This window comes from Aythya ferina (genome assembly GCF_964211825.1).
Source record: "Aythya ferina genome assembly, chromosome: 3".
Lineage (NCBI taxonomy): Eukaryota > Metazoa > Chordata > Aves > Anseriformes > Anatidae > Aythya > Aythya ferina.
In genome coordinates, this window is record NC_140298.1 from 30,474,728 (window position 1) to 30,493,497 (window position 18,770).

The following is an 18,770-nucleotide window of genomic DNA, read 5'->3' on the forward strand; positions in this document are numbered from 1 at the left end:
GTAGTGGGATGGCATCTTGTCTCTTAAAGGTTCCCACTGCCTCTCGAAATCTGGCACTTGGGGCCCTTTCTTCATCTGTTTGAATGTCTGTTTTACCTTCCTATGAAAGCATTAGGAGTTTTAAAGTGTGTGTCCAGTAGAGTCAAGATGTAATACGTTGGAGTGTGACGTAAAATCCCATTAGCTGAAGTGCCTTCAGCTCTGCGCGGACCTTGTCATTCAGCAGTAAAGTACCCATACGGGAATCTAATGAGCTTTAGCTAATGTGCTTTCACTTTGCACCAGTCTTTAATTAGTCTTTCCATTCCCTGAGTCCCTTAATCAGTGCAGGCTGTATGCATCGTACCCATGTCTAGTGCAACCGTGTGGTTCTGGAAAGCTCAAGAAAGAGTTCAGAACTGCACTCTCCCAAGTAGAGAAAAAATATTGCTCTCTCTTATAATGCTATGGTTTGCTTTAAAATACAATTAGGTTCCCTCGGTAGCTCTGTAGTATGCTCTCTATATACAGCTCTGGAGGTTGATTTAACTTCAGTTATTAATCTCAGCAGCTGTTTATGGCATTGTATAGTGCAGCACTAAGGAATAAAGATTATCCCTTAAATAAATATGAAGATATGCAGGCAGTGGAGCGCAGTATTCTCATAACAGCCTAACCACAGGTATGCTATACTGCTGTGTAATAGAGCCTACACTTAAAATAAAGTTTCAATGCTCTTTTCTCTGCCACTGTTTTGTGGGAATTAAAATAATTTCTTTTTTTTTGGAACTACTGGAAAGAAGGTGGTTAGGGGTTTTCCTGATGGGTCAGAAATCTGGTCATAAAATGAAGATGATCAAACTAGTCCTTGCTTAAGACAGTTTGATTTTGTTATAATATTACTATTTTTCTTGTTAAGGATGGATACTGTTATTTGTGAAGTAATAACAAGCACTTTTTTGGCCATAAGTTTGTGAAAATTTCCATCTCGTGGGTATGTGCACAGACTGTGAGACTTCCTTGTGCAAACACTTCACTTTGTCTCATGTGGAGCCCTCAGGGTCTTGCAGTACCTGAGCTTCTGCTCTAAGCTGGTCTCCTCTTCCAGGATGCTTTCCTCCATGACTTTCTGTGAGACCTGGAGGAACAGAATGGTTTTTGAATCCTTTGTGTGTATGTCAGATTTTGTTGAAATTTGGCAATGATTACAAAAATTAATGGGGTTAACAACACGTGGTGCTACTGTATCAGCAGGGATTGTATCATCATTGTTTATTTGGAGGAAGCTATGTGAAAAAATTACGAAATGCTAGAATACAGACCAGGAGATTTTACAAACCAATCAAATGCTGAAGGACATGTTAAAAAATGTTAATTGTAGGAATGATGTAGTTTTACAGCACAGTTGCTGTTTCTCAGTATCTTCCATATTCTTTTGTAAAGTGTTCTCAGTTTATAAACAAACATCCACTGTTTGCTTTGGTGCTAGCCTCCATAGCCATGCCACGACATGGGTGCTGCGCTGGCTCCTTCACTTTTCCCTTCTTTGCCCAAAATAACCCAGCTGGGCAAGCAGGGGTATCTGGGCAAACCTTTGTGCTCCTAGCACCTTTGCACAGGTGAGGCTGAGCTGCCATGGGGTGCACAGATCACATGGGGGTGATCTGCAAGAAAGAATTTGTTTTTTTCCTTTTCAGTCAGAAGAGGCTCATGAGAGCGGCTTGTCAGCGAGATGTGGAGTGGAAAGCAATGAAGCCTAATGTGTAGTAGCTAAATGGCACAGCTGTGACTGAGCACGCCTAGGAAGGAGGTCTATCAAGTAGGAAGGTGCTATTTCTATAGCCTGTTCTGTGCATACTTATTTTGCGTAGCTTCAAACCCACTCAGCATGGGTTTGACTCTGCCTCAGACACTGCTGCTATATTAGTAACATTTCACTTTGGAGCGAGAAAGAAAAGGCAGCACAGAGAGAACAAAGAGAAAAGCAAATGAAGAACTACTGTGTAATGGGTGAGGGAATTTAAAGAAAAAATGCAATAAGTATACAATTTATAGCTTGCTTGTGTCAAACTAGCTTTTAGAGAATGTTTTTTCCATCCCTAAAATGAAGCAGAAGTATGGTTTAAACCAGACAAACATATTTAAACTTAAAGTAAATGTTAAACAATCCACCTAAATAGAAAGGAAAAGGAAAGAAAGAATGAAAAAGTGGCTTACGCCGAGGTTACAAGTACAACACTCAGAGTGAGGTTATTCAAAGTGCCTGGACTTGAAGATGTTTATATGGAAATTTATTATAATATACTGCTGGTTGGGCAAGTTGATTGAAAGAAAATAAGAAAACCCAACGTAAATACATTATCTAGTCCTAAGATTAAATGACAGAATAACCACATTTGAAAAACAAAGGAAGTCTGGTTAAATTTTCTTTATATTTTTCATTTTAACATGAATGAAATGTCTTAGCTTTAAAGCAGCTATTATTGTGCAGTACCGATGAATTGCAAATACCATGCTTATGTTTTAAAAAGGCACTGGTAATGATTTTGGAATTTACAGACCATGACCCTGTCTTCCTTTAGCACATAGTAAATTGCTTGAAACTGTAAGGAAAAGGAGACTAATAAAACACTCAGAACACGATATAACAGATATAAACAAAAATGGTTTATGTATAAAGGAAAATAAAACTTGTCTAATGTGCTGTAGTTCTAAGTGTATTAAAAATAGAGTACTACTTTATTCTTATTTTTGAAGCCTTTTAGAGAATTCTGTTGATGGTCTCCCTTGGATTGGGAGGAGAAATAGTGCCATGAATAAAAAGTTAAGAGAAAGAGGTATCAGAAAGAGCCTGAAGTTCCGAAAAACTGAGTTAGCAGTGGTGCATATAATAGTAGTGCAATGTATTTATTTATTTATTTTTTTTTCCTGAAGTGGTGGTTCACACTGAAAAAAGAGAGTTTTCTTATCAAGGAGCCACCCACAAATATCTTTGTGATGAAACATGGCCTATATCCTGCAGTGAGAAAGAGCAGTGAGAAGCAATGCCAAGCCAGGTACCAAATGACTTACCCATGGTACCTGTTGGATCAGTTAACATGTGCTGTGGCTAATTTGACAAAAATATAGCCAAGTACTTATAGTGGATCTGCATATCAACTTTGTTTTTTTGTTTTGTTTTTATTTTTAGCTCTTCTAGCTAGGGGCACATCCAAAGAAAGGAACTAGAACTGCAGCCTAGTGAACAGAAGTGGTCTTTTGTTTTGTCAATATCAAGCTGGGTGTTTGAAATGCAGAGGATGGCATGTTGGAACTCTGCTACTGTAGATCCAGAGATGCACGTGAATTTTCTCTTTCAGATCTTATGCTCTCCATAGCTTTTGCTTTACCTCTGCAGATAATTATTCCATCAGTCTGTCTTTGCTCTTGTCCTCTGCCTTGGTTACAGTTCCCTGTCATCATGGTAATAACTGGCTATTGTAAATGTGACACCAGGGTTTCCTACTGGACAGCATTGTGCCTCCAAACTTCTGAGAGCTGGTGTATTTTCTTCTGTGGGTTGTGGATGAATGGTATTTGTGGCATGCTCTTCAAGCTGTGTATTTGGTCACTGAATTTATTTTACTTTGCTTCCGTTCTCTTTGGGAAAAGGCAACAGATTGTCTTGTTAATGTGTCCTTATGTGAGCATGCAGATTTATGTGCAAGCATACACACTAGCAATAATATAAGCTTCTCCCAAATGTTACTGTGAGTAAAACTTCATCCAGCTGCATGCTCACAAGCTGTGAACACAAGTTATGGATATCACTGAACCATATAGTTTTCATTTGTCCAAATCTTCTCAGACAGATTCTCCAAAATTTTTGAGCCCCCATTTGCGCACCATAGCTTTTCATGAGGAAGTAGGTTGGGTTTACCTGCCAGTTGGTCCATAATTACAGGGTATACCTGGTGTTGTTGAAAGCATGTCTTATTCAAAGAGACTATCTGATGAATATGAAGTTTTGTAAGGCTACAATTGAAGACTTTTTAGCTCTCAAGCAGAAGAAAATCACAAGGAATTGAGAGATTGCTGTTCTATCTATCTATCTCTGCTTAAATTGCTTACTTGAATCTGTAGTGATTCCCATCTTGCCAAATAACAAGACACGGAGAAAGTTGCAAACTGACAGACACTACCAACAAATTGCTACTGTCATTTCTTCCATATGCCCACAGGCATTGTTTCTGAGTCTAACCAATGCTAATTTATATTTACTGCCTGTTTGTCAAACTGGAAGAAAAAAAATGGAAAGTAAAAGATGTATGGAAACTGTTTTAGTACAGTTTGGGGTTCTGCCGACAGGCAGCAAAAACATTACTTCTGCAACAAGAAATGCACAAGGAAGCAATCATCTTTTTGTGCCTTTTTTTTTTTTTTTTTTTTTCTTTTCTTTATAGGCTGTCCTGTTTGGCATTATGGATAGGAATGAAAGACAACTTCGGAGGCCATCACGATTTGTCCCCTGTTTTGTAAAATACACTTGTGTTTGCACAGCTCAAAGCTCTTTAAGGTCAAAGGTACATTAGCCTCATGTACAGGGGAAAAAAACAGAAGAATGAATTAAGTGCTGCTCTGCTAATTTTCTGTCAGTGACAGTGGAAGAAAGCACTGAAATACTGTCTCTGTTTGGGTGGTGCAAATCTAGGTGCTTGACTTCCAACAGACACGTCTTGTCAGTACTACTAGGCAGACTGGTAGATAGGTATCTTTGGCCTTTTTCTTTTACGTTGTTATGTGTCTACTAGGAAGCTAAAGCAATACAGGGTTTATTTTCCTCTGCATCATGTCAGATCTTTGGGGCTCAAGACAGGCTTGATTCAAGACAAGTGAGTTTTTAATGCAGTGTAGACAGAGCTTTCCTTCCTACAAACTAAAGAAAATTTGTCACAGGTGTCATAATATCTGGCAAACAAGTATCTTTTGATGAATTATATTGATTTTCACAAAGATCCTGAAAATTCTTCTCTGTGTTGTGCTCTATTGCAGAGCCTTAATGTTGGGATTTCTAGTTCAGCAATTTAACACCTTCCCAAGCCTGTTTACAATGCAGAATTTCCTTTTAAAACATGTCTTGTATGCAAATAATCTGAAACTCCTCAATATACCTACTTAAATCATTTGTAAACAGCTGAGTTTCCAGGGTTAATAGGTGGTAATGAGCTTCTACTGGTGTCTTAGACATACAATTTCTTACAATTTATAAGCACATTGGATTAAGTTATAGGTTCAATATTAATAATCAATTCTTGAAACACTTATAAATTATGTTAAGCTTAATTAACCATTTATTAATGTGCTGATGCTAGTTCTAGCTTTAGGATCTACTCTTGCAGTGTTGTTGATGAGTACAGTAAGGTACAGTTGTAAGAGCTAGCAGACATGCATTAGGAAAATGACAAATCAGTGGTTAGGATTCTCTAACTTGCTGACAAATCATTGTTGGACTATTGCTCAACTGCCCCCAAAAGAAATCTGAATGTTGAGTATATTTGTGTTATCTAATTCCCATTTGCTCTTGGGTTAGTCTCATATACTAATATTTATCTAAACAAATTCACTAAAGGAATCCCAAGAGAGAATAAATTCATATATTTTTTTTAACAGTAAGCAACCAATACTGAAATGTCATTCCAAGATATAAGATTAAATTCCCCCTCCATCTGCTGTCATTTCTATGGCAATTTCCCCTCTAAAAATTGTGCAACTGAAGCTCTTTTGTACTCAGTGATTATAGACAAGGTATATGGATGTGTTTTCATCTTCCTCCCTCCCCCCCCTCCTTTTTATCCTCTGCTTTTCTCTCTGATGTTTTTAAAAATGCATCTCAGCTGTGTAGTAATTGGAAAATTTTCTTTTAATCTGTTCCAATGAAGTAGTTAAAAGTTTTCAGGGATTATTTGCTCTGGTATGCTTTGTACCTCTGCTTCATTTCTTTCTGAGCAAGTGAAGTCAGAGAACAGGTGGTATGAGCTGAGAAGTCTATCAGTTCAGGACTTGGTACCAAAGATATTTATTTGGGATTATATTGTATAAAGTTAAACTTTCTGCTGCAGCCCCTATTCGTCCCCCCTCATCAAGAGGAATAATGTCACAGATTTATAAATGCTACAGGCTGAGGTTGGAAGGGACCTCTGGAGATCATCTGGTCCAACCCTGCCGGGCAGGGTCACCTAAAGCACACTGCGCACGGTGGCACCCAGTTGAATTTTGAATATCTCCGCAGAAGGAGACTCCACAACCTCTCTGGGCAACCTGTTCCAGTGCTCTGTCACCCTCCCTGAAAAGAAGTGTTTTCTCATGTTCAGCTGGAACTTCCTGTGTTTCAGTCTGTTCCCATTGCCTCTCCTCCTGTCACTGGGCACCACCAAAAAGAGCCTGGCCCCATCCTTTTGACACCCTCCAGTCCCCTCATCATTTTAGTAGCTGTCTGCTGGACCTGCTCTAGGAGCTCCGTGTCCCTCTTGTACTGGGGAGCCCAGAACTGGACACAGCACTCCAGGTGTTTACAGGACCAGTCTTGTAAAACTTATTTACCATGGTTTATGCCCTGCCTCTGATAACTTCATTTCCCCAGTGGTGACTTCATGCACAAAGAAGCCAGACTACAGCTATAGCATGTTTGACTTGGTGTTTTTAAAAGGAGGTGGAAGAGATTTAGAACCATACAACTCCCTTTAAAAAGGTCTTGAAACTCTTCCATTTCACTGAAAGGCAGTGATGGTTAGATGTCTGTGTGCCTGTCATTTTTAAAGTGAGAACTGTTCTTTCAGGCCACATAGGTGCCTTTGATTGTTTTATCTTGTGCTACTCAAAAATATTCACAAAGGAAGTTTTTAACTTAAGGAAAAAGCAAAGGCTGCAGAGTGAAAAATCTGGACACTGTAGCTGGCTCAAAGCCTTGTTTCTGGTAGAAGTCTGGATGAGCTCCATTAATACTAAGAGAAGATTTGGCCTCAGCCTTTCAAGGATGAATTTTCTTGGCATATGAAAAGTATCTTACTTTACCGATAGTGACACTTTGATGCAAAATATATATTGCAAATAGCAGTTACTTTTTAGATGTTATAGGTATGTGGTAGATTGAGATGTTTTCCTTCTGTGTTTTTTTTTTTTTTTTTTTTTTTGTGTGTGTGTATATATGTCAGGGAGAGAATGCTAACAGTAATCCAGTGGGAAAGAAATCTGGTAGCAATGCGCATAACAATTTTGTTTTCCTTAATTTAAACCTAAAGGGCAATGCACTTAACATTTACAAAGAGATATATATTTTTTAGCTCTCTCTTCTCTCCATTTGGTAAGACAGCAGAATTAATATCATTCAAGGCAACCAATTCATGTGAAATAAACAGATTGAGTTTCTAGAAATAAAGTTCCTTCCACAGAACTATAAAATTAACAAAGAAGAATAGATATTACATTGAGTGCAAAGACATTTCACAGTGTGGCAGCAAGTGGATTTCTAGGCTGTCATGTGGAATGGAAGTGGAAAGAAGGATCCCTAACCCATAAGAAGGGATAAAGGTTGTTACTGTAGTATTTGACATGCTGTTACAAGAGGTTGCATAGGGCATTAGGGGAACACTGAGGACCTCCGATATGTAACTGCAATATTATGGTAACTAAAGCAAACTTAGAACAGGAAACAATGTAGACATAAACATTGGTTTTCCTCAGTAGAGGCCTGCCACTAATGGAGACACATGAGGTTTTGTGCTGTTTGGTGTATTAAAAAAATAAATAAGAAAAGGAGAAAAGGGATGAAGACAAAGTTGGGTGGTGCCATTGAGATTCTTGGGGTAATAAAAATGAATGCAGAAAGGCCTCACAGTATTGACTATAGAATGTCTGCTGAATTTTACTGTGGGTGTGTAAAATGATGAGTTTGTGGAAAAATAATCTCAACTTCATTTATGCACCAATGGACTCAAAACCTACCTAACAATGAGAGCTCATAATGGATATGGTTCTGTGAAAAGTATCAAGCTGTGGTTTCAGTAGCAGACAAATGTGCAAGCTGAAAATAAGGAATTACAGGGAAAGAACTGAGAGAATGAGAACATCATTATTTCTAGCTTTGTGGAGCACCTGCAATTGAGAACTATGATCTAGAGCTGAAACGTGCAGAGAAGAGCAGAAAGGAGCAAAGATATTGAATGACTTCTGGTGTGGGAAAGGACCATGTGGACACACTCACTGATACTAGGGAGGAAAAAGAGACAGGTCAGTAATGGTGTAAGTAGCACAGACAAGATGAATAGGTTATTTACTATCTCACATAAGAAAAGCATTAAAAGACATTAAGTTATTGGGTACAAATTCAAGACAATGATGGAAAGGCGGTTTTTCAGAGAACATGTGACTGAACTGTGGAATACATTGCTGCAAAAGTCTGTTGATGTAAAATCTTTGGATGGCTTCAAAAACTGGTGGTACAAATTCACAGGTGATGAATCATTTATGGGCTGTTAAATGCGGAGATACCACCTCTAACTGAGAAGTTATTGAGCTGTAGATTTCCAGGAGCTTGGAGGGCATGGTGAGGCAGCAGCATTGTTCTTTCACTCTTCCCTTTTAGCCACTGCCAGAAACAAGATGTGGGGCTAGGTGCTCTCAGTCTGGTGCTGTAGGGCTGGGTGTGTGGGCTGATAATGCTGGACTGATATGTAGGGACCCAGGTTTCAGATCAGGGTAGCAAGCATATCAGGCATGATACTGTGCAGTAGAGAGATAAGAGTCCCTTTTTGCATAGTTTGGATTTGTTTCTGTGGTAGGTTTCACAGCCAAACAACTACAATTATTAAGGAGCTACAGGGAAAATTCTGGATGATGAGATCAGATTAATGACTACGTTATGGCCAGACTACAAGTAGAAAAAAACTTGGTGAGAGTCTGTGGACTGTATTCCCTGCTGATGTGTGGTACCATAATTCTAAAATTATGGGAACAGTGGTGCAGTAGGGGACTTGATGATACAGTCTCACAAACATCTAGTGGTGTAAACACCAGCACAGAAGAGGCAATTTTAGTTATGTTAAGGAGCATCAGTAGAAAATAACAAGACCCGATGGGAAAAATAACACACAATCATGAAATTAAAAGACCGTTACATAATGCACAGGGGGATTGAGACAAGGTTTCACAGGCAGCTTGTAATTCTGGTATTTGTTAACTTATTAATATTTTTTCTTTGTGAACCTAATGTACTTTTAATGTAGGGTTTTGTTTCCCAAGTTTTATAAAGAGCAAAATGGATGTCTTGCTTGCTGTTGTAGAGATGGGACCAGGGGCAGAAACCTGTGGGGACCTTGTGTGCTGAGCAGGAGGAGGAGTGGGTCCTGCAAGCCAGCGTGTGACACATGCCTGGCTAAGGCTCAGCAACCTCAGGAGCTTTCTGATTGTGGCCTACTGGCTCAGAAAACAGCTGAATTTCATGTCTGGTTCTGCTTGACTGGACACTTCTAGCACATACCTGGAGAGAAAAAAAAAAAAAAAAAAAAAAAAAGAAAAACCAAAAGGTTGTGTGTACTGTCAGGTGAGTCTCTATGGGACTGGCAGCACCCCTGGTCCTCACCAGTCAGCTGGTGACTTGACTGCTCTCAGTGAGGGCAATGATTGGCAAGAGGGCAATGGCTCCTGTTTCAAAAGAGGGAAGTGCTCATGAGAGTTTAAACTTATTTGTTAACTCACAGTCAAAAGCAATTCTGTGCTGCTATCTGTCAGGCAACCTTAATGATCAACAGTATCCCCAAGTCTACCCTAATGATTTTCTTGACTGTTTCTCAGTGACATCCATGCTGTGCATCTCTGTGATACTTTTCCGACAGTATGCATGCCTCTCAAGAGGCCCAGTGGAAAGCTCATAAGCTAGTAGTGGCTGGTCAGGATGACACACAGCAGAGGACAGTCTGCAACTGTAAGGGCAATGGCCTAATAGCTCTTTTCCATGTCTTCTTCTGGGTTTCTGTGAATCTCTCACTTTTTACCAATCTTCTGGTAACTTTCTTACCCAGGAATTTAGTGGTTTGCTGAAATATTTTGCAAATGTTTAATAATTTGGGGAGAAGAATCAGTTGTTACTTTTTGTGAAGGTTATATTACTTGCTTAATATATTGAAAATTATTTATAATTTGTGGCATTTACATATCTAAAATGGTTTGCAGACTTTAGCATGGACAAAAGTTTTGTGATAAGCCGCACTGGAGAAGTATTGAATGTTCTTTCCTGTTGATATTTTTTCATTTGTTATTCTTTACACTTTTACTTGAAATATTTCATCTTTTTGTCTAGAAAGGCAGATATTCTCATTAGGTACTAGGATATTTGTTTGGTTACTATTATATACCACCTTATGCTTGGATTAAAACTGCTTGATGCTACTGCAGTTTACATATTCATATACAGAATAAAACCTTCACACCTTTTCTTCATCCACTCAACACAACTGCATTCTGAGGGAGCACAGCCAAGGAATGTATGGCGGAGTGAGAAAGTAAACAGACAGCGTTTAAAGACTGTGGGTCAAGTGAAATTTGAATATTTAAAAACGTACAAAGAAAGACTTGAAAGCATTTGCAAAGTGCATGTTTGGCTGGGATTGTAAACAACTATAAAATGGCAAACGACAAAGGCATTAAAATGCAGAAGAGTGTCAGTTCTAACAAAAGTCACTGTTAAATTAAAAATATGTTATGGGTGTTGAGGGTAAGTTTTAAAAAGACTGAATGATGGGTAAATAGCAGAGTCAAACTTGAATTCAATGGAGCCATTAATAACAAAGCATGTGCCTCCAGCCCCTTGGTATCAGGCTTCCCACTGCCTGATAGTTAGGTGCCTGGTTTAAGCTTATGGCTTAGGTTTTCTCTAAATTCCCCGAGTGATGGAATTTTCTCAGAGAGTGATTATCCTATGTTAGGATGAATCTCTAAGAGGAAATTCAAGGAAATGCCAAGGAGGTCTGCACTTAGCCAAGTATTGCACTGTTTGCTTAATTTAATTATAGAAGAATAATTGTTTAATTAAAAAAATAAATGCTGAAAGGGCAAAATTTATTTTTTTTCCCCTATTATTATTACTTTCTTTTTTACACACCTGTAGCTACTTCATAATATTTTGTCTGGATAAGGAGGCAACTGCTAAGACACACTGGTCTGAGGTGATTTTTCCTTTATTAAAGCACAAGCAATTTTTCATCGTGGTGACTTTGTTTACCCTTGCGTAGCTGGCAGGCAGGTGACTTGGGCATTACAGCATTTGACTCTCAGAAAGATGGAAGATTTAGTACTGACTGTGTTCTTGCCAAATTCTGGAATCCTGTTAATTGACTCAATGTCAAAATATTATCTTGCTTTTCTTGGATAAAAAGAGAAAAAAAAAGAAGGCAGGATAAACGAATGAACTAGGATATAGCCCCTTAATTTTTTCACTATCTAAGCAGACTGCGCAAGGAAGTAAATTTAAGTCTTAAATGATTTTTTTATCAGACAGCCTATATCAAGATCAAATATTGATTACAGCTTGCCTTTTTGTGGTCTGATGCTTTTTATTGACTTTTTTCTTCAGTGCCCCCTGATGCAGTACCAAAGTGATTGGGTCAGTATATTTTCCCTTTGTGATTACACAAGAAATCTTGGATGCCTTACAGATGCATGTATTAGACCTCCAAATATTCAGTGTTCACATAAAATGAACAAGAAATACATCATTCTAAAAAGGCAAAGAAGAAAGCCACTCTGATGAAAATGCTTTTTTTTTTTTTTTTTTTTTTTTTTTTTTGTTCCTGAAATATATGCAGATCTGTGCAGAGAAGTAGGAAGGTCTCTTTAAAGCAGGCTATTCCTCAAAAAAGAAATATAGCACGATATCTGAATGTCTGTGGGTTTTCTGCTGCTCTGTGCAGTGCTTTGTTTGGTGATGAGGTATGCTAGTGGCAACTTTATTTATTTTCTTTCCATAATTTGGTAGAGGAATATCACTTGGCCTGATTCTCATTGACATTCAGGCTGTGTTACACACCCTGGCAGAAAAGAGGGTTGCACTTTCATGTCCTTGAATGCTCCCAGGGAAGGGGCGATTTCTCCAAGAACAACAACTGAGACCTGAAGTTGTGTGCTAGTAGAAGTTGGATTCACCCAGGACCTTATGGATAGCTCTCCTGTGTCACAGTTTCCTATCAAACCCAAGAAGAGCTGTTCTTGTACGTAATCAAATCTGCAGAAAATTCAGAGCCAATGGTACAGCTTTTTTTTTTTTTTTGTTTGGTTGGTAGCTAGAGGCATGTTAACACAAGGTAATGTTTTGTAATGAATGAGAATGAATGAGGTGGGAGGAGGCAGTGGAGGTGAAGGGCTGCACAAACCCTGGCTGGCTGGAGCTTTTCAGCTGAAAATTTAACGTTTTTAGGTCAATAAACACTTGGGTCTCCTTCACAGTAAACTAATACTTGCCTTATCTAAGTTAAATCTACTTAGATAAATCTACTCCTATTTTGATATGTTAGCACCTCCCAGTTCTTCATACTTTTTTCCTCAAACAGTTTCTATGAGATAGGTAAGCACGGTCTATAGCTGAGGAGGGGGAGAGGTAATCTAGCACATTGCTTAAGAATTTGCTACCTGTGTGTGGAAAAGTAAAAACTAAACTTGGATCAGGAGAGCACAACTTTAAGTGTTGTCCAGTGTTTTCTTCTTTTCCCAGCTCAAGTGCCTTTTATGAACCCCTTGTCTTTCTTCCTGATGGTAGATCAGGGCTGAAGAATAGTGGTAATGGACACTTGAGTTATACATGAATACTTCACCAAATGTCCCTCAATGGACCTGGGGTCCACATGGTCTGTTTCCTATGGGCACAGAGCTACACCATTACAGTAAATGTTTCAACTTGATTACTTACAACCCAAAGGCTTAAAATGCTTTGTCACATGTGTAGCCCACATGCATATCTCTAAGGCAGACTATTTTGCACGTATGGTCAGGGGAGGAATGCTATTTATTTAAGCTGTAAAGGGAAAAGCAGCCATGGGACAGTCACCTACTTGTTTAAGGGGGGATGCACCTTGGGAAACTCATACTGATGACTAATAAAACAAAAAAAATGGTGTGGGATCCCGTTGTGCTGCCCCACTCTTACCAATCTTTTGGATTCCCGGAGTTTTTGCTGAAAACGACCCAACTGACTACTCTTAGCAGACAAGTGGAAAAAGCATCTTTGCAAAGCGTGTTGCTCATCACCCAGAAGGAAAGTATGATAACAGCAGTCAAAAGCTAAAGACCAGTACTGTTGTAAGATAGCCTTCAGCCCTGCTTGATGCCGTGGCCACGGAGCAGCCGCGCTTGCCAGTAATGAGGGTGCAGCAGGAGGGCAGCTGCACAGGGTTGGAGGCAGCTTCCTACGGCTCCTCCGGGGATGGCATGACCCTCCACATGCACTGTGGCATCAGGCGGTAATTGTCCCTTGCTATCTGGCACAACGAGAGCAGAAAGCCACTGAGCACAAGCTGAACGAGCAGTGTGAAATGTCATTATTTCTTTCCTTTTTGGAGTGCCCCAAGCAGTGTGGACTCGAAGTCATTTAGCTCTTCACCCAGCAAAACATCTTAAGTGTGCATTTAACTATAAGCAAGTAAATAATCCCACTGGAGTCACTTAGGGCACTGTGACTAAATTTTGTGCTGGAGCAGGGCCTGAGCTTGCAGCTGGTTGGAAAGTCCTGTGCAGTCCCTACTTAAGCGACTGGCAATGTGAGCCAAAGGACCTGTGGTCTTTGGGGTTTGGGCTCCTGAATATGCTAATCCTTGCAGCTTTTCTTAAGTTTAAGTATTTTAACTAAATTGCTAATGACTTAGGGATTCATGCCAAAATCACTGATGTAGAGATACAGTGCACAGCATGAAATTGTTGTTATTTTCCCCCTCTACCTGTTTATTCCTACAGCAACAACATTGCTGTTGCAAAACGAGTGCCCTTCAGCACTGCCTGAGTTCCCTCGTGTCTAGAGCTGATTTTCCTGATGGTGAGAGGTGAAGCCCCAGTGAGCACCTCTGAGTCACTCATTAGACAGCAGGCTCAGGCTGTGGCACCACTCATGTCCATCCCCCTGGTTTTAAGGGTGGAACTGGCAGCCTATTAGGTTGAGCCGGTGGTGGTTGGGTGCCTCTCCTGCCCTTTCATACCAGAGCAACCTCTTCCTGCCTGCCACTCAGACTGACTCAAGCTGTTTCTCGAGCAATTCATTCATTATAAAGTAATGAGTTTACCTACTTAAAGAGAAATATGGTACTCTAAAGAAAGAGGAGGGAATTGCTAACAACAGCGGAAAAGATGACTAAAGTTCTAGGAAGATACAGTGGGGATATCTGTCTTCTGTTCCACACCTGGAAAAACAAAACAATACATCATTCTAAAATAATTAAAAACTAGGTGCAGATGATCTTTATAGACTATTTACAGAACATTGTGCTTTTGAAACATGTTTGGGAGTATATCCCACTAACATAATTGCAACTGGCAAGTTTTACTTTTAACTTAGAATCTTTCAGATGCAATATTCTGACCTTCATGCTTTATATTTTTATTCTTTACTTTTACCTTCCTATGCTGCTTTTCTTCCTTTTAAGGAAACAGAAATTAAAAACAAAACAAAAAATCCTAAAATCTGTAAAGATTTTTTTTTTTTTGTAATTGGAAAAAAGAATAGCAACAAATCCCTTTTAAATGCAGCTGTAAGTGGAAGCATGTCAGCCAGGTCTGGTTTCAGTTTGGGTTGAAAGTGTTCTACAGACCAGATCAGAAAGATGAGATTTCAACATAAAAATGTTGCTTTAAGAATGAAAAAAGACCAGAAGAACTGTTCAGATGCTAGGATCTCCCTTGAAGTATTATGCCTAGCAAATAGGAAAATGATTAAAAAAAAAAAAAAAAAAAAAGACAATTGCAATGCCTGTTTTTCAAGGGAAGAAGGAAAGGAGTCATACAGACTTGTAACTCAAGGAGGAGCTGTAAAAGTCCTGCCCCAGGTCCTGTAAATGCAGTACTGGAGATACCTGGTTGTGGGACCATGGCTAGTGTGATGAGGACTGTCAAAGGTTGGCCCTGGTTGAGGTGAAGCACTGTTTAAAATAACAGGAGTGGCTAAGACCCTGGAGCAGACTTTTAGGGCATGACCATTGGGCAGCCTTTTAGGAACCGTCTGGTGTTTTGCTGGCCTGTAATATGCTTCCTTCTGTTTACTGACAGGCCCGTTGCTGGCCCTGCTCCTCTTTCTTTCCCTGTTCGATTTAGTCAGCTAGAGTGTAGTTCACCACTCCAATTGTATTGATTCTTAGAACAGATTTCACCAGGACCTAAAAAAGGAAGCATTAACTGCTCCCCTCTTATTCTTTGACTGATGCTTTCTTTTAAGCTACATGACAGTGTGATGGATGTACTTCGTTAACTTTGTGCAAAATCATTAATGCCACCCTTACTGGTTGGCTACCCAGGTATTGGCTAAATAGCCATCGTGCATTTGTTACCTGAGAGGCTGCAATACTGTATAAGCAGACCATTAATTTTCTTCTAGGGTTGGTTCTGCAGGGCTGGTATGAAATGCACAGCTAAGGAAAGAAAAAAACTAGCATACCCACCCTGTAGCAGTTCAGGTTTTTCCTGGTTTAGCCTTAGATTAAAGCTGCAAATTGACAAAAGTATGCTTGGAAAAGCTGCAATAAGTGATTAAGAAAGGAGATGTCTTTCACTCTTTTTCCCCAGTTTTCTTAGGGGCTATAATGCCCCTAATTGGTGCATAACCACCTCCAACCTCCCCAGTCTTCTTGGCCCCTCATCTAAAGGCCTGAGGTCAATGGACAGCTTATGTGAGTGCTAACCAAAAGGACACCATCTAGTCTGATCCCTGATGTACCCACTGAATTTCACCTTCATCCCTCCAATCCCAGTTGCATTTTGACATTTGACAAGTGCACAGTTTAATATTCAACCAAAGTGTATCATCCCCAGATGACCGAGAGCCCATCCCAGTTTAAAACTTTGCTCTCTAGAGTCCACTGCTGGTCTCCATAGATTTATCGTCATTGTGGTAAAGAATGCCTTTTTACTTACCTGAATTTAGTCTTGCTAGGTTACAAAGGCTTTTAGTACTGTGGTTTTCACTGTGAAGATCTTTATATTTTAGGCAAGACAATTCTTTGCTGTTTTGATAAACTAAACAATTAGAGTTCTCTAAGGTTTTCTTTGTAAGATATCTTCTGCAATCTTCAAAATACATTAGTGAATCCTTTTTTTGTACCTTATTTCATTTCTCAACATAATTTTAGTAGTATGGAAAACAAAATATTACATAGTATTACAACCAGCCCTAAAAATACCTGGGCAAAGGTATTATCTGTTCCTTGCTTCTCTCCCTTTCCTCACCTGTTGATATAGTTAAGACAGTAAACTGGCTTCATCACAGTGGGAGCTCCTTTACTCTGATACCTAAAAATCTTTCCAGACTTAGCACAGATAGGGATCATCTATTTTGTGTCTTATTATGTAGAAATTGTGTCCAGATCCAACTTGGTTTTTGTATTCATTTATTTTATCCAATTGCATTATTATCTGGTAGTTTATTTATTGGTCTATCTTCTTCTGTCTGCTTTCAAACGGATGATTTTAGAGTTGTTTCAGCTCTTTTTTGCAGCAACTACTGCTGATCTGATGAATATCCGGCAAAAGTCCTCTGTTTCATGAGGATTTCTCACTGGCAGCTTTGTGAGTGATGCCAGTTACAGGCATAAATCCATGCAACCAGTATGCCACCGGTAGTGTTTAATAAAGTCGTAAAGCCCAAAGCCTTGTGGTTTGGTTTCAACTGCCTGGCATTTGCATGGTGTCCCATGGTCTGAGGAACAGGGTATGTTCCAAAATTTGGACAACGTTCCTGGCTGTACCATAAACCTCATGCTTGTGAAAGTTGTTAGATGAGGAACAGCTCTGCTTCGTAAAAGGCTTAACAGAAGCTTGAAACAGCAGTGTGAGCTTTGAGTTAATTAGACCCATTACTGGTTACCGAGCTACAGCAGTGCAGGCTTCTGTCCAGGACCCTCAAAAATACCTCTGTAGATAATGTATGACTAATGCTGTGTTGCTTGAGGCTGTACATTAGTACATACTGGGGATAGGTTGTTTAATTTAAGATCGGGTATGTTTTCATGGGTCCAGGACCTTTGGGCTGTAGCATACTCTGGCTCAGTGTAATCAAGGGTATCTATTTAGAGGATGCAACTCTTAGAGTTGTTTCATCAAAAACCCCTCAAGGTGTGTCAAGTCCTTTCTGTCCCTGTCATGAGCAAAGGAAAAAAAATCACAAATAAAACCAACTTCATCCAAGTACTTCATTATTCCTGAAAGAATTGTAGAGAAAATACTTATGCAATTGTAAGCTTAACCCTGTTCACATGCTTAATAATCACATCATCGGCTTGTATATAAGGAGACATTTAAACACAGATTTACAGCTCATTTGAGCAGAGCCCATTCTGGCAACTGAAGAGCTTGGCTGAAAAAATGTTTGGTCATATCAAGACAAACAACTGGATTCTGTTCTCAGACCTGCTGGTGTAAATTCCCTGTGCTCTGGTTAATGGACCTTATACCAGCGTTTCTTGGATAAATTCTGGTTCTTCGTGTCTGCTGCACAAGAGATAGCATAGACATTAACTGTGTGGTGGGAGAGGATTTTCCCTCAACTTTTAAAACTTCATTTTAACTTTTTTACTCTTGTAGTAAAAGTGATCTGAAAATTTAGAAGAGAGAAGTGTTTCTGTACCCCTAAATTGAACTTGGTTGTTGTGTATTTGGTTGCTAACTGTTAAGCTTCTGTGGCTTCAGTAGATGTCTTCATCCTGAGCACTAGCCTAGGAAACTTAGGGTATTGTTTTAAGTAAGAGCAGATTCAAAGCAAGTTCTTCATTTGCTTTCTGTACCTAACAGGTATGCACAAACAGGGATCCTGAGCCTAGACCTTCTTCAGGAATGAACAGTGCAGTTAGGAACCACCCTTGTAAATACAGGATTGAAGGAAGAATGAATATATCTCAGGTAATCCTGTTTTCACATTGGAGTGGTACAAGGCAGGCCCTTTTGTACAGGATAGACACCAGCTTTGTTTCTCATGGGTCTATAACATTCTTATCTACAGTGTTATTTAGGAATTCATAAAATCAGGCCAATTCCTGTGAGTGGAAGATACAAATGGGACACTTATTGTTAGACATTGACATCTGGAAATTTGGGGCTATAGTTTACACAGTGCCCTGCAGTCATTTTGCATTTGTTTTTCTGTCCACTTCTTGGCTCTCCTTTTTTTTTGGTGTCTTTGTGTTGCTGCCTTCTGCCTTCCGGTGTATCTCTACTGAGGTACCTGTGTGTTCAGCCCCTGGCAGCTCCTGACTCTTAGTGCTTCAAAGGAATTGAATTCCCTTAATTTTATTTCACCAAGTCTCTCAGAGGCTGACAGCTGACACACACAGTGAGGAAAAATAGCATGAACCTTAATAGGAGTGTGAACATGTCATTGCTTGCAGAGAGCAATATTGCCTTTGTTTTGCTTAAAAAAAAAAAGTTATTTGTAAATACAAAATATAGGGGTTCTTCACATAACAGATGCAGTAAATTGCTGTACTGCCTCACTAGCAAGCTTTTTTTGTTTTGCTTCTTCCTTTGTCCCTCCCTTGTGTTCCTTAAAAATGCTCAGATTCCATCATTTATATGAC

At 39.4% G+C, this 18,770-nt stretch overlaps 1 protein-coding gene across 15 annotated transcripts in view; it reads left to right on the forward strand.

The window, feature by feature from the left end:
- The window catches only part of LOC311433862 (uncharacterized protein), a 443,722-nt gene that overhangs the window by 214,365 nt on the left and 210,587 nt on the right, over window positions 1–18,770 (forward strand). For 6 of the 15 annotated variants that reach the window (XR_014691003.1, XR_014691004.1, XR_014691005.1 and 3 more), the window contains exon 6: window positions 17,989–18,096. The exons of the other annotated variants lie outside the window; for them this stretch is intronic. Coding sequence is in view for 3 of the 6 variants with exons in the window: in XM_084513517.1 (XP_084369643.1) it covers window positions 17,989–18,096 (108 nt within the window). In the remaining 3 variants the exon portion in view is untranslated. The remainder of the gene's footprint in view (window positions 1–17,988; window positions 18,097–18,770) is intronic. 15 annotated transcript variants of the gene reach the window in all.